General features: G+C 44.4%; 1 protein-coding gene across 1 annotated transcript in view; it reads left to right on the top strand.

The window, feature by feature from the left end:
• Positions 1-334: 334 nt before the first annotated feature.
• The window catches only part of nwd2 (NACHT and WD repeat domain containing 2), a 60,390-nt gene continuing 46,248 nt past the window's right edge, over positions 335-14,476 (top strand). The window contains 4 exon segments of the mRNA XM_025902053.1: positions 335-858; positions 2,213-2,339; positions 2,342-2,383; positions 13,878-13,966. Coding sequence (XP_025757838.1) covers positions 2,234-2,339; positions 2,342-2,383; positions 13,878-13,966 — 237 coding nt within the window. The 5' untranslated portion in view covers positions 335-858; positions 2,213-2,233.

Here is a 14,476-nt window from a genome sequence, read left to right as displayed (position 1 = left end):
CAGACACACTCTTCATCATACAGGTTCAGAGAAATGCTTCAACACCGAGAATGAGAAGGGAGAGAAAAATATATGGTTCAGCGTCTCCCCCCCCCCCCCCCAAATCCACCCACCTCACAAGAACAGCACAGTAATCAATTCCGTTTAGTACAAATCCAATGCACTTAAACTTCCAGCACGAATAACCAGAGGCTGCAGAGCAGAGGTACATTTATCGATAAAGCAATTAATTCAAACCGCTCCTCCTCTTTCTCCTCCTCCTTTGGCTGCTGCCTCCCCCATGCTTGGAAAAAGGGGCTTTCGGGTACCTGTTACTCAAAAAAAAAAATGTAATATAGTATTTAATTAAAAGGTTAATGTAAAAGCAGCAGCGTGTGATAACGTGTCATTTCGAGTTTTTTTTTTACATTTAAGGACATAAAGTTGGGCTAAGTTATAAGATATGGTGAAAAAAAGTCAAATACAATGACGAGATGTTACGATAGAATTAATTTTAATAGGCACTTAAACTTTACTTGACGTCTATTGGGTTAAAAAAATAAAAGCCTACCACTAAGGGCTTCTTTGTAACTGTAACGTCGCTGCTCGTTACTTTATTTGCGTCGTGACTGCTTTAAAGAGTTGTAACGTCATTTACGGCAGCACACTGCTGACTTCGCGGTCCACTGCAATCTTAATAGAGACTGAGGGAGCACCAGTCCGTCCACTGGAGTGGAGGGAGACAGTGGAAAAAGAGCATCCAGCAGAGCTTCTCTCGTCTGTCACCGCCGTCAAGTCAGACGTTAAAAGCTGGGGCACCACCGGAATTGAAGTTCTCACTTTCAACATAAAAGCGCAACTTCACGGAACGAAGGCTAGGTGAGTACGGAGCTGAAGGCTGTGCATATTTCTTTGCTTAACAAACATATGATATGGGACATAATTATAACGTTTAATTTAACGTTTTCTAAACTTCTTGGTAGACCCTTGAAAAGCGACATAATCAAAGACTGTTGCTTTATTTTGAAAATATCCACCGGTAGCCGCGCTCTTATTTTGTCCGGCTTCGCGCTCCCTGTGCCTCTCAGAGCTCGGTCGGCTCGCAGAGACAGCAGGATGCCAAGGAGAGCACTCCGGCACACGGCGTCCGTTTTACCGTCTCCCGACGTCGTCTCTCAGTCACGGCAACTCTGATGGGCGTTTTTATCTCGCCTTTACCGCCCTCGACGCTTGGATATTTTCGGAAGCCACGAAATGAAGCGAATGAATGTGAGCAACAAGAAGTATCCTGTTGTTGTGCCTGTCTCCAGCATCACTAGTAGTCAAGTACTCTCTGTGGATGCGGTGCCTCTAAGTGATTGTAGTTGTCTGATTCTTAAGAGGATTTGATGTAGTGATGAGTAGTGGACTACCCAACTTTTTTCCCCCTCCCGCCTTTTTGTTGTCTATTTTTTTCTTTTTGAGGTTTTCCGTCTTTGAAACAAAGATTTCAGGATAGACCAACTCCGGAAAACCAGCGACTTCACATCTGCTCCCGGCGGAATAACCATTGTTAGCGGTTATTCGCCTTTCACAAGCATCTTCTCTGGGGTGGGAACACGACTGATGCTTGCCTTGTTCGTCCATACGAGTTTTGTATCGTCTCGTTCTTGTTTGTCTGTTTGTCCCACAGTGGCATGAAAATTCATGAATGCGTCCAAGGACATGTATACAAATTACGCATGCACCATGACGGTAGTAGTCTGTGCGTAATATCCTATTATTATACCCCTACTACATGAATGCAATAACAAACACATTCAGTCTCATACCTGTGTTTGGAGAAGATTTGACAGATCCATCCTAACTTGATTGGTGTGTGTGTGTGAAGCATGGACGTTATGACTATGGCAAGGTAGACTACTAGATCATGTTTTATAAATAGATTTTAGTGTATTTTAAGTAAGCAAAACCACCTTAGGACTAATTAGGGTTCATGCCATACCAGTGCCTGTAAAGGTGGTCAAACTTAGTAGCAAATTATAATAATAAAATAATAGCAAACAGCTAGTAGACACAGCTCCATGCCTTTGCCATAATTAACGCTCCCTGCATGTGTGCGTGTGTGTGTGTGGATGGATCAGGTGAATCTGTGCGCAAACATGCATGTCTTTTCCATGTGCCTGCCTGTGGGTCCCTGGCTGTGCTAACATGCCCTCCTCCCTCCCTCCCTCCTTTCTGTGCGTGTGTACAGCCACGCTGGAAGTCGCCTCCTATGTGGCCGTCGGGAGTGGGGAGCAGGCAGCCCTGCCCGCGGGAGTCTGCGCTGCGCAGGGCGGCCATCAGCGGCAACATCAACGCCCTGCCGCCGCACCACGTCCCACCGGCCGCAGCGTCCGGGTCTTCATCTGTGCCAACCCCGACGGTAAGAGTGTCAGCGTGACACCCCCCCCCCCCCCCCCCCCCCTCTGCCTTCCTACCCACCACCCCTTCCTCCTCCTCCTCTACATCTCCCTCTTTTGAAGCCCGTGCACCCTCACAGTGACACAATACTCTCGGGTATTTCACCATATTCTTCACGTCTGGAGCTGTACTCTGGCTTAAAAAGAATTTCTGGGTGAAATCAGCCACGCTCATTTCAAGACTGCATCTCAAAAGTGCAGCAAGAGGCTCGTGCAGCTCCGCCGCTTTGAAGCTCGCGGTCCTGTGATCCACTATTGATTCAGGTCTCCTTTGGAAAGACAGGTCAGGACTCTCAGATTGAGCCACAAGCTGCGACATTTAAAGCCCGGCTTACTTTAGGCCATGTGACAACTTTGACTCAAGTGAAATTGTGTATGTCACTGATGCAACATAGAGCAGACTGCTTTCAACCTAGCAGAGTGCAAGACAGTCGGGTCGTGAGGGAGACACCCAGTTGCAGCTCTGTATTTGAATATGCCCTTTGGGTACGGGGGTAAAAATAGGCTCGGTAAAACTGGAGTAAACAAGGCAAGGGAAGTAGAGTAGGCTACGAGAGAAAGGGATGGAGGGAGAGTGGAGGAGGAGGAGAGAAGCAGGGCATGCCAAGGATTTAAAAAGAGAGTTTGCCTTTGTCGATACGTCACTGTCATTTGCATTCCCTCACTGAGCAAAATTGCTCTGGAGCCCAGAAAAACCTGAATGAGCTGACCCTGGATTATTGCACTGTAATGGCCTCTCGGTCGCCGCTGAAAAGTCTGGCATTGTTGAGCCACCTGTAGCTGAGTCAGACGTTTAAACCGTCCCGCCTCAGCACAAATTTAACGCTCCAGTCTACACGTGGATTGAAAATAAGGATGAGGGGGCCGTTCCGAGGAGTTCTTTTCACACAGTCGCACTAATGGAAAGACACGCATCTCAGCCTGAGGCATGAAGACAGCTAATTATGAGCTGCTGTTTTCACATGCCTGGTATCTAGCTTCTTATACTAGTAATGAAGCCATAGAGGTGCAGAGGCACAGCCAATTCTCCCTCAGCCTCACCTCGGTCAAATAAAACAGCAGTTCTGTGCGTTTCTTTTGGTTTCTTTGGTCAGAGGTCAGGCAATTAGCCACATTATCACTTACATAACACGCTCGTACTGTTCTCAGGTACTTTCCCATACTTTCAAACTTTCTTGTTTATGTCTGCAGGCGCTGCATGCAAGGAAAGCATAAAACAAAGGCTGTTGTTAGTGGATGTGACCCAGGTCAGCCCACAGCCTGACTGCAGAGCTTCTTTCTGCATGTTCACTAGAGGGGGCTATCCATGCATTTATTTACTGCACTTCACACGACTGTACGTGCATTCAGACAGCTGTTGTGCATTATTGCACGTCGACATCACACTTTTATGTCATTTTTCTGCAACTCATCATGTAGTGAAAAAGCAAGTCGGGCTTGAGGCTGGAAACTCAGACAAAGGTCAACTTTGCAGCCTTTTGTCTGAGCTGCATTTAGAAATGGGAAGATGAGCTCTGCTTCCACATGCAGGAGCTGATGGTCAGGTGGACTCACTCAATCTTTCCCTTGGTAACAGTTAGCGAAATATATGCTGCACATAACGCAATAGATTTACTATTTGTAATGTCAGACACTAGGAAGGGGAACAGCGCTGTTGGAAGTGATCACCTCGCCGTCGTAAAAGTGTAACTGCTTGGTTTTATTGCGCCTGATGATCTGGGAATCTCTGCTTTGACTTATATATACACAGACACACACATATAGTTTCTTGCAACGTGTGTTACGGTGTAGGCTCTGCTGAATACAATGACCCTGATGCACCTTAATCAGAAAGCCACAGATGACCACAGAGCACGGTCTCCGCTGCGTTCGCCCTCGCGGACCTCTGCTGTGTTTGTTTACATCGCCTAAAAAGGGGCACGACACTCAATTTGAGCAGTAATTTAGAAAAAGAGCGCGAGATCACTGCAGAAAGTTTACTCGCCAGTGCGGTGGTACAGACTCTATAGAGGTATTCGCGTCCTTGCCACAGTGTACAGCAAAGAAATCCCTCCTCCCTGGATTTTAATGAATCTTGGCTCAGGTGGATCTGTGTGTGTGGGTACAGCCGATCAATTAAAACCCCCATTATCTGTTCTTGCCAGTAGTCAGACGGCGGCAACAAACCAAAGAGAAATCTTAATGTGATCCATTACGCAGCCCGTCTCACCGGCCCATCTTTGTGTGTCTCGATTCATATGAACATATCAATACAACTCCATTACCTTGCTCTAGTCACCCCAGGGGCTCTGTTACTGCGTATGCACTGTAGCGAGGTATTTGTATGCAAGCTATCACATCACTTAAGCTGTTTAAAGTTGATAAAAGGCACCGGGCCTTTAGGGATACGATGCATGAAATCACCTAACCCTCCAACGCGCCGCCATCAAGGCTATAGCATGTCACCACAGAGACCACTAATTATATTACATTTCACCTTGCAATTATTCCCAGTGTTCCAGCTGGCTCTATTTCACTTTCTTTTCAGCTTGTTTTGTGGCTTCTGAGCACAGATTTCCTTTAAAAAAAACTCTCCCTAATTATCCACTTTTTTGGGATTGAGTCTGGTGAAAGAAAACAAAGAGAGAGAGTGGGAGGGATCGGCAGGGAGGACCTGCAGGGAGATGGCAGGTGGAGAGGGTGGCTTTTGTTCAGTGAACTGCTCCTCCCGGGCCCGGCCGGAGTTTCGGGACGAGCCCAACCCCATTACGGGGCGAGTTTATGACACGTGCCGCCGAGGCGGTTTTTACCATCTTGTGGCGTCTGCTTTCCTCCTGAGGGTAGAGAGGAAGCTCACACCGACTAGTTTGGCAGCAGCTTTCAGTGACCTCTTCTCCAAATTTTCCAGAGTGCTGCGGAGCAGTTCGGCACCCTCCCTTCGGGAGCGTTGTTCTGACAAATTCTGCAGCTGCCCTGTCATGCCCGTCTAACTCCCTGGGTGTTGGAGCCATTTCATGGAACGCACTGTAAAATATTTTGTCAGGAGTGATGGCGATGAAAGGAAGCAGCGTGCTCCTGTAATTCCTGGAAAACAGATGCGACTTGTAATCGGTTTATATTAAATAAGCGAATCTTTGTGTTTGTGTGTGAATGTGCACATAAACTGCACTTCAGAGACAGAGACGGGGCGCTTTTCAATCTCATATTGAAACTAGCTCGCGCCAGTAAATGGTTTTTTGTGCGTCTTGAGAGATATTTTAAATTTGCTAATGGTTTCTGAGTCAGATTGACTTCCAGTTATTCAAACTTACTGATGGACTAAGAAGAGAAAGGCAACTTTCCAAACTGATCAAAGTAAAAGGAAGAAGGGAAAGAAGACACTTTAAAAGACGGGAAATTTTTTTTTTTACAGTAATTTACCGTTATTTGTGAATACAGTTGAAAACCGTAAATGCTGGTGCCTTGTTACACTTTTTTTTTTTTTTTTTTTTTTTTGATTGAAGTCCGACTCGACTCGCAAAATCAGGATGGATCACGTCCCGCTACCTCATTAACCTCACAGTTAACTTAGTGAAGCAGGCCTTAAATACTGCTGCGACCTGAATGAGGGCGCTGATCAGATTTTGGACAGTTCCATTCTGCCGTGTGTAAAGACTCAGTTCTGTAACATTTGAATTCAAGGCATCGAATACATCGTGAAAAAAAAATCTAAATTTTTCAATTTCAAATTTTATGATTTTGCAAAAACTTCCTCCTCAAAACACGTGCAGGGACAAAAAACGGAGTCGACATCAAGTGATGATGAGCAGGTCCTGATGTTTCAAAGCAAGAAAAGGAAAAAACTGAGATTCTGGGTTCATCCAGTTATCAGGAGAAGGCAGCAGCAGGGAGAATTTCATGGTTTGATCCAGGAGTTGAAGATGTATCACGGCCGCTTTTGTACATATTTCGGGATGTCAGCGGAGCTGTTTGAGCTCTTATTGGCAGAGTGGAGGCAGAGAAATAATTTGGGCTACAGCCCACTTATTACCAAACGCAGCGCTCTGATTGGTCAGAGCTGTTTACTCGCATACGAAAAATCTGAAAAATCGAGCTTGATCCTACAAAATAAAGGCGGCAAATTCATCCTGCAATATTATGCGGTCGATGTCAACGCCTGCGTCTGAGCTGAGTCCAAAAAATATTTTTAACAAACAAAACATTGGGACAGATTTTATGTGTCCAGAGCGTAAAGGCCTTTACACTACACAGCTCTTAATTTTAAACTTTGAATTCGGGTGTTTTCGGTCCCTTTGCTGCAGCTGTATAAAATCCAGCTCCTAGCCGAGCACTGTGCCTTTACAAACATTTAGGAAAGAGCGGGTCGTCCTAAACAGTTCACTGAGTTTAAGTGTTGTGCTGTAATTAAATCACCATCAGGAGCCACCAGGAGCCTCATGGCACAGGTTTACATGGCCGAGCACCTCCCTTTGGTGTAAAGTGTAGGTAACACAGTACTTTTTGTCTATATAGTGTGCTTGGTTTCCAGGTTTATGTGGCTGACAACAGTGTTAAAGTTCAGCAACATGACAGACAATCCTGAAATGATTAATCACCTGCAGCCAGCGTTCATCCTCAGGATAGCTGTCACAGTAGCATCGATGCATGCAAAGGGGGCTGGAGTCACATACATTAACTACAAAGCAGAAATGGAGAAAAGCCTGCAACTTCAACACTTATTTAGCATCTACATTACTTTAAGTTCATTTACAGTAATAAATCCTTTATGGGATATTTTAATTGGTGAGTCTAAATGTACAGCAGGCGTGAATATGAGCGTCTGTCTCTTTGTTAGTCCTGTAACAGATTGGCGACCTGTCCAGGGTGTACCCCCCTCCCACGCCCCAAGCACCGCGACACTGAACTGGACGAGGAAAAGGATATTATTAAAGAAAGAACACTAAAACAGCAAGATAATGACAGCCAAACAGGTGGCAGCATTACACTGTAAGGTAAAGTTAGGGGATCGTTTCCATAGTTACGTTGTCCTATCATCCTGTGTTAGATTGCCAATAACTGATACACTGGGGCAGGTCTGGGGAGGGTTTAATTGGCACTGCGCACCCACCATAAGGCAGACTCTCCGCGCAGCAGGAGCAAGAGGAGGTGCACACCTGGGAGTTTAATTTGTTCCATGATGATGAGCCTCATTCACAGACACGGTTGAACAATTTAGTGTGCCAAAATTAGTAATGATCAATGGCGGGTTGTCATATAGACATAATATTTGCCTTTTTGCTCCTTTATGCTTGTTTTTTTCTGTAAGCCTGTAGTTCTGCTGACTTGTTCGGTCTGTTTTTATATGTGAATATCGGTAAAATCAATCCACCAGGAGTGGAGCCTGCAGCTTAAGATGACTCAACACGGAGATGCTTGACCCCTCTCTCCTTTACGCCTTTACTCCTCAGACACAGCCGAGTCTTTCACCAACAAATACAAACACCTAGTAGAAAGACAGTTGATGAGAGGAGATACACCAGCGTCTCCGCACACGCACACGGTTACATTAAGTTCTAACTGAAAGTCAAATAAAGAGATGGAGACATTCTTTCTATGATTTCTCTGGTTTTATTTGGAGTTATATGCAGAGACGCTGACATGAGGTAGATTGCTTTTAATATGACTCTTATAATTATTTTAATATAGCTTTAATGGAACTGATAGAAAAACATCACCTTGTTTGGGAAGCTGCTGGCGATCCCGTGACCATCGTCAGTCCATGAGGTCATGGTCCATCTGCACATACAAAGCTTACATTCTGCATAGAATAGCAAACCTAGCTGTTGGTCTTCCTCTATAGTTCCTTCAAGCACTCAGTAAATATACTGCAGTTGTCTTCAGAAAGGTCACACTGCATGCAAGTTGCCTAAAACGGATACTTTCAGGATTCAAATGAATGCTAAGATTAGAAAATGTTGGTATAAAGTAGATGTAAACACTGTAAGCCGGAACATAAATGAGTCTGAATAAACAGTACTTTAAAAATCAAAAGCAAATGTAAACGAGCCCAATAGGCATCTGATTGCACATTATATAAAAGGAGCGTCGACATCCTCCACATCTGCTGATGTTACAAAACAAGCAAAAACATTCAGGAAGTCATCTCCACCTACTAACATGTGGAGCGCCACAATAACTCAGGAAACCTTACCCCGTCCGCCATGGATAAAATGCATAATAATGCAACCTGGGTCTATTTTTAGAGGGTCACAGAGGGTTTCCACCTGATATTACTGTGACTAAAATGTTTGGAGCATTTGTTGTGCTTCATTTTCGTTGTCTAAATTGGTAATTTTTCAGATGAGATGGAAACAGGTGCACTAACATTAGAGATATCTGACTCATTGGTATAAAAGGTGTTTATTTGCTCCTTAATTCACATGCGAATGTAACTCTGGGCCGGCTGATCTGAGCCCAGTGTTGTTAATTTCTACAGCTTTTCAGTCTTTCGGCTGAATTTCTGGGTATTTTTCAGGCCTGGGGCTTAAGGGGTTAACCAGAGAGCTGAGTGAGTCTCAGCGAGGAGGCAAGATACTAGTCTGAAACTTCCATGAATTACAAGGTAGCATGCCGTGTCCATGGTTACTGCCATCTTCTACACCGAGGAGAGCCTGTGAGATGTTGAAATTCTCCGCTCATTGCGGCTCGCTGCAACATAGCTGTGAAAGGTTGTGCATTTAAGGCACGAATGCGAACATGTCAAGCCCTAACTGCCCCACACGAGTGGCTTTTGAGTGAACAGCTGCAAGCACAGATGTTACAAAATGAACATTTTCATGTTGGGTAGACCGGTTGTGCATGCGGCCACTGTTGTGGATATTAAATCAAATGCAAATTAAGTTGCTGGCAGAGAGACCGTGGGGAGTCCTCCAGTCACGGTTACATCCAACACCGAGGTACCATCCATTACTGTACATTGCTGTTTTCCCTGGATGTGCGTCATCAAGCGCGGGTGGAGGGGCCGCGGTAACCTCTGGCGGATTTCCTACATCCTGATTCGGTGGAATTCACGTAACATACGGGGTCTCCTTGTGCTCAGGGAATGCAGGAACATCTGGCCTTTATGGATGGCCGATTTACACAGCCACAATTTGCCTTCAGTATCTTCCAGGTCACTCGGTATTGATTTGCTCACTGACTATGCGTTTACTTTTCCGCAGTTGACACTTGTGTGGTACAGCGAACAGCCTGAGAAGGAAATGCTTTCATTTTTTAGCCCGATGCATCACCATCCAGTCGAAGTCTAAGTCTAAACCCTAAACTGTAGTTTGTTGTCTGTGTTCGTTTCATTACGTCCAAATAGACACAACGCACAGTATCATCCTAGAAAACATCTGTGCTTCAGTTTTTATCCATCTCCAACGTTTGGTCATTATTCACAACATACAGTCAAACTAAACTGTCCAACTAAAAACGTCATAAATTGACTTTTCAGAAGCTCGTGATGTCATCAGAGAACAGATACTGATCAGTCCAATCAGTGACCTTTTAAATTGACCAGTTATCTTTAATGCGGTATGATGACATTCTACGCAGACTTTATTTTGTTATGACCCAGAGGGCGTTTTTGAATTGCTTTGTGAAAACGTAAACCCCATAAAATTCTAAGGTTTTACATATTAGAAGATAATAAAAAAACACCAGATCCATCCATTTTCTTCCGCTTAACCACTCGGGGTCACGGGGGTGCTGGGTACGCCCTGGTTAGGTCACCATTCTCTTTCATGCCATGTCATTATTTATTTACATTATAAGATTCAGTAACTTGTAAAACCACCTTTAGCAGCAATAATTTGATTTAAGAGTTCTGTATGACTTTTATCAGTCTCTTTCACCATTGCAGAGGAATTCTAGCTCACTCTTCTTTACTGTGTTCTTCAGACCATTGAAGTTTGTGGTTAAGCATTTCAGTTGTCTTGAGGACTTTGATTGGAGCATGGCAGCACCTTGCAACTGTGCTTTGGGTCATTTTTCTGTTGTATGACCCAGTTTTGGACAAACTTTACCTGCCGCACAGATGGCAGAAGACTGGAGTACTTTGGTAATCAGACGAATTCATGGTCGACTCAAAGCCTGTGGAGGTAAAACGAGCCCAAATCATGACCCCTCCACCACCGTGCTTCACAGTTGGTACGAGGTCTTTGTGCTGATATGCTGTACCTTGTTTTCACCAAACCCTGTGCATTAGGGTCAAACATTTCCACTGTGGTCTCATCTGTCTAAAGGACATTGTTCCACAAGTCTTGAGCTTTGTTGAGATGCAACTTTGCAAAGCTAAGCCGTGCTGCCATGCTCTTTTTAGAGAGAAGAGGCTTTCACCTGGCAGCATCTCCAAACAAAGGATACTTATTATCACTACTTTTTAAAAACTAGTGTAGTTTAAAATATATACAAATGGAGCTGGAAATGAGCATATTAGGTCAGCCTGCAGAACCAAATATGACAAAAAAGGACTGTAATTGTCTGGACTGTGTCTGTCAGACTTTCTTTCTCTGCTCCAGTGCAGTGGAGGTGAATGGAAGCACTGATGCATTGTAGATCCTCCAGAGCAGCAGCGAGTCTGAGTTTCTCCTGAATATATTAAATTCCACTGACCTCTGTGGTATCCGGCAGAAATCTGAGCGACAGATTAAACCTGGCCCTTAAACCCTTAAATCACATCAGAAACGCACACACACACACACACACATACACCGTCACGACAGTGAGGATGACCGCTCTGTCCCGCCACTCTACTGTTTGCTGAGACACCCGTCTTGTGGACAACGCTCTCTCTCTTTTAATCAAAGATCCCCAAAGCAGTTGTGTATACCGAGTGCCTCTGGAGTGAAGCTTGATGAGAGCAGAGTGATTGCTTTGTCAGAGCCTTGTTGATGAGACTCAAAGAGGGCAGCTGTAGAGCGACCGCCATCTGGAGGAATGAATGACCAGCAGAAACAATGTCAAGTATAACCAACTATAGAGGGAAGCGTGGAGATTTTAATACCGAGCGTTGCAGCTTTCCAAAGTGTGGCTTTTGTATCATTTTTCAATCAAGCCAGTTGGGCGTTTGACGGTTGTTTGGACAAAACAAGCAATTTGACGCCATCATCTTGGACTTCTGATGGATATTCCTGTCATTTTCTATTTTTTAAAATGCTTAAAATAAGTCAGGATGAAAGAAATGAAAAAAAAGGAGCAGGGAAAGCGTCGGGGACATTTGGCTGCTTTTCTCTGTTCAACTGACTGCCCATTCGTTACCCAAAAGGACAAGGGAGAGGGAGGAGGAGAGGGGAGAAAGGGAAGCTAGAAAGGAAAATAAAGCAAGTTGACAGGACATATGTGAAAGGAAAGATAGATTGGTCGGTGCTATTGAAATGAGCAGATTGGAAAATTGTAGGGAGGGACACACACAAACACACACGGAGCGAGAACGCGGGCGAGTGAAGGATCTAGTCTTTGTCCCTTTGCATGTGGGAGCGCAGACACACACATACATCAGGCTGCCATAACTCATCATCATCCCACAAAAAAATAAATAAAAAGAAAGAAAGAGGGAGAGAGGAGGAGGGGGAGAGGGAGGCATCTCACTGTTATCAGCACAAAAACAAACAACAACACAGTTTAGTCTGTCAGGTCACATCGAGACAGAGTCGAGCGAGATGCAGATTTGGATTGGACTTCCGCGTCGTCCCGAGCGCACCAACAGGCCAAAATCCACAAATTCAGCTGTTTTCCCTCTGCTGTGCCCCCCCCCCCCCCAATCCGTGTCACTGTAAACTATTACACGTTTATTGTAGTCTAACGTATCGCTGATGGAATGAGATGAGCGCTCCTTTGATGCAGCAACTGCCATTTATTTAATTTGCATACGATTACAGCCGTTCGGTTTTTCGAGCTGACATTTTGCTGGGTTAGCTGTGGGCAGATACATGTACGGTCACGGCCCGAAGCCTTACTAAAGATAGATGAGAGATAGATACGTCAGACTAAATTTGTGGGCTCCTCTACTCATGCCGCATATGACACAGTGAGCAGCTGAAGGGCTGTTTACCCGCCGTGTGTGCGCGCGTGCCTGCATATGCGCGCGTGTTCGAGCCGGCTACTCGGTCACACAGGGCCTCTCTGTTGGGCATATTCTGTTTTTAACTATCCGTCCACACCCTTCAGATAAAGAGAGGGAGAAAGAGGCCGGGCCTGTCCAAATGAATTACAGTAACCATTTGGTAGATAGTGAAAAAGAGGGGAGTGGAGGAAAGAAAGTGGGACACAAAAACAAGCCGTTGGGCACTCGCTCTGTGACACTGACTGTCCAATATGATCACTGCCTGTGTAATTCTGGATAATCCCACATTCTTCAAGAGTGTGAACACTGCTGGCTCGTCTAGCTAATCATCTTTTTATAGGTGTAAAAACAAAAAAAAGGTGGGGTACACATTTGAGAGTTGCATACACATTGACACTCTGGCTGAATTTGACCTGACAGGTGAAACTATCAGTCCCAGTGTTAGGTTTATACCACAGCTGCCTGAAATTAACAGTATTGGAAATAACTGAAATCATCTGTTGTTTCTGTAATGATTAATCCAGCAGTATGCACAAGCTCTGTAAATTCAATGATGTCTTTAATGCTAAAATGCAATCCTTCTTATCAATTTAAAATCTGCTTTACAAAGAAGCAGAAAAAGTAGTAAAACACGTTATTACTTTTTGATCAAGATGTCAAAACACAGCTATTTACTCGTGTTCTTGAACAGGAAAATTGGTTTCAGTGGTTGAATGTTGTGCTTGATTAATTTCTGACTTCTCAGAGAAGTCGAGTGTGCCGGCTCAAATTTGAGTGTAAGAACATGAATACGGCTTATTTGCTGAATAAATGTTTGGTTTTTTTGGGGTTTTTTTTAGTTTATGAGAGATTATGACGGTTGATCTAATAAATTTGTTAAGGCCTGTATTTGGGTGTTGCATAGACTGTATATAAAAGATGAATATAAGATCATGACATCATCCATTCATCCATTGGTTGGAGGGAATCTGGCTGATTTTAAGGATACGATGAACCCGTGTACGTTAGCTGCTTCTTGTTGACTAGGTGACCACGCTCCAGAAAAACCTCTTTTTCTGTTTTCTCTAAATGTGAACATAGTGGACAGCATGAACATCATGTTTGAAGACTTCAAACTCGTCAGGAAATGTTTACTCAGCTCAGACATCAAATGAAAACTTTTTTTTGTCACAGACTTATATTGACTGACTTGTTTTTGTAAGCAGAGCAGTCGCCCCCTGCTGGCCATAGGAAAGAGTGGCAGTTTAACAGAGCATTCTCGTTCCCGACGTGTAACGTGGCAACAATAAATCATTATTTTCACTTTTCTTTTTGCAGTCAGAAGCGCTGGTGTGGAGCTCATTAAATGGTTTAATGTGCACCTCTTAATATTTTATCCATTTTTTTATTTTTAGACACAGAGGCGGAGAGAAATGCGCTGAAGGAGCACGTCTATCCCAAACTACGAGACTTCTGCAGGGAGAACTATGGAATTGAATTCCAGGTAAATGGCTGCTTTCTCCTTTCTCTTTCTTTCTAACGTTGATTTATTCTTTTTACGTTTCACCTTCTAACAGCTGCAGAGACTTCCAGAGCATCAGTTTGCCAGTAGTGACTGTTAAAGTGCTTTCATATTTACATCATAGCTTACACAGCTTTAAGGTGCCTGTAGGGAACCCCGGAGCTGCTAGCAGAAGCGCCCGTCCCTTTAAGCGGACAGAAGGCCAGCAGAGATAAGGTTTCCATCGGTGAAGGCTGGCACAAATCTAGCTATGGATAAGGCAGCATGAAGCAAGGGCTTTCCCTTTGTTGTTGTCAGAGGACGGCTGCATTCTCCCTGCGGTGTCCACTGATCGAGATCATTTGCATTGCAAATTAGCATCAGTGTTCACAGAAAGATCCCTATCAGAGTTTTGTTTGCTTAACAAATCCAGGTGAGCCCTCAAGTCAGAGGGAGATGGCTCCCTCAGATTGTTCCTGGAAGGATTTGTGGAGATTTGTTTCCGATGAGGGG

This window comes from Oreochromis niloticus, linkage group LG3 (genome assembly GCF_001858045.2).
Source record: "Oreochromis niloticus isolate F11D_XX linkage group LG3, O_niloticus_UMD_NMBU, whole genome shotgun sequence".
Classification (NCBI taxonomy): domain Eukaryota; kingdom Metazoa; phylum Chordata; class Actinopteri; order Cichliformes; family Cichlidae; genus Oreochromis; species Oreochromis niloticus.
The sequence above is the reverse complement of the archived record's forward strand: the minus strand, read 5'-3'. Positions and strand labels throughout refer to the sequence as shown.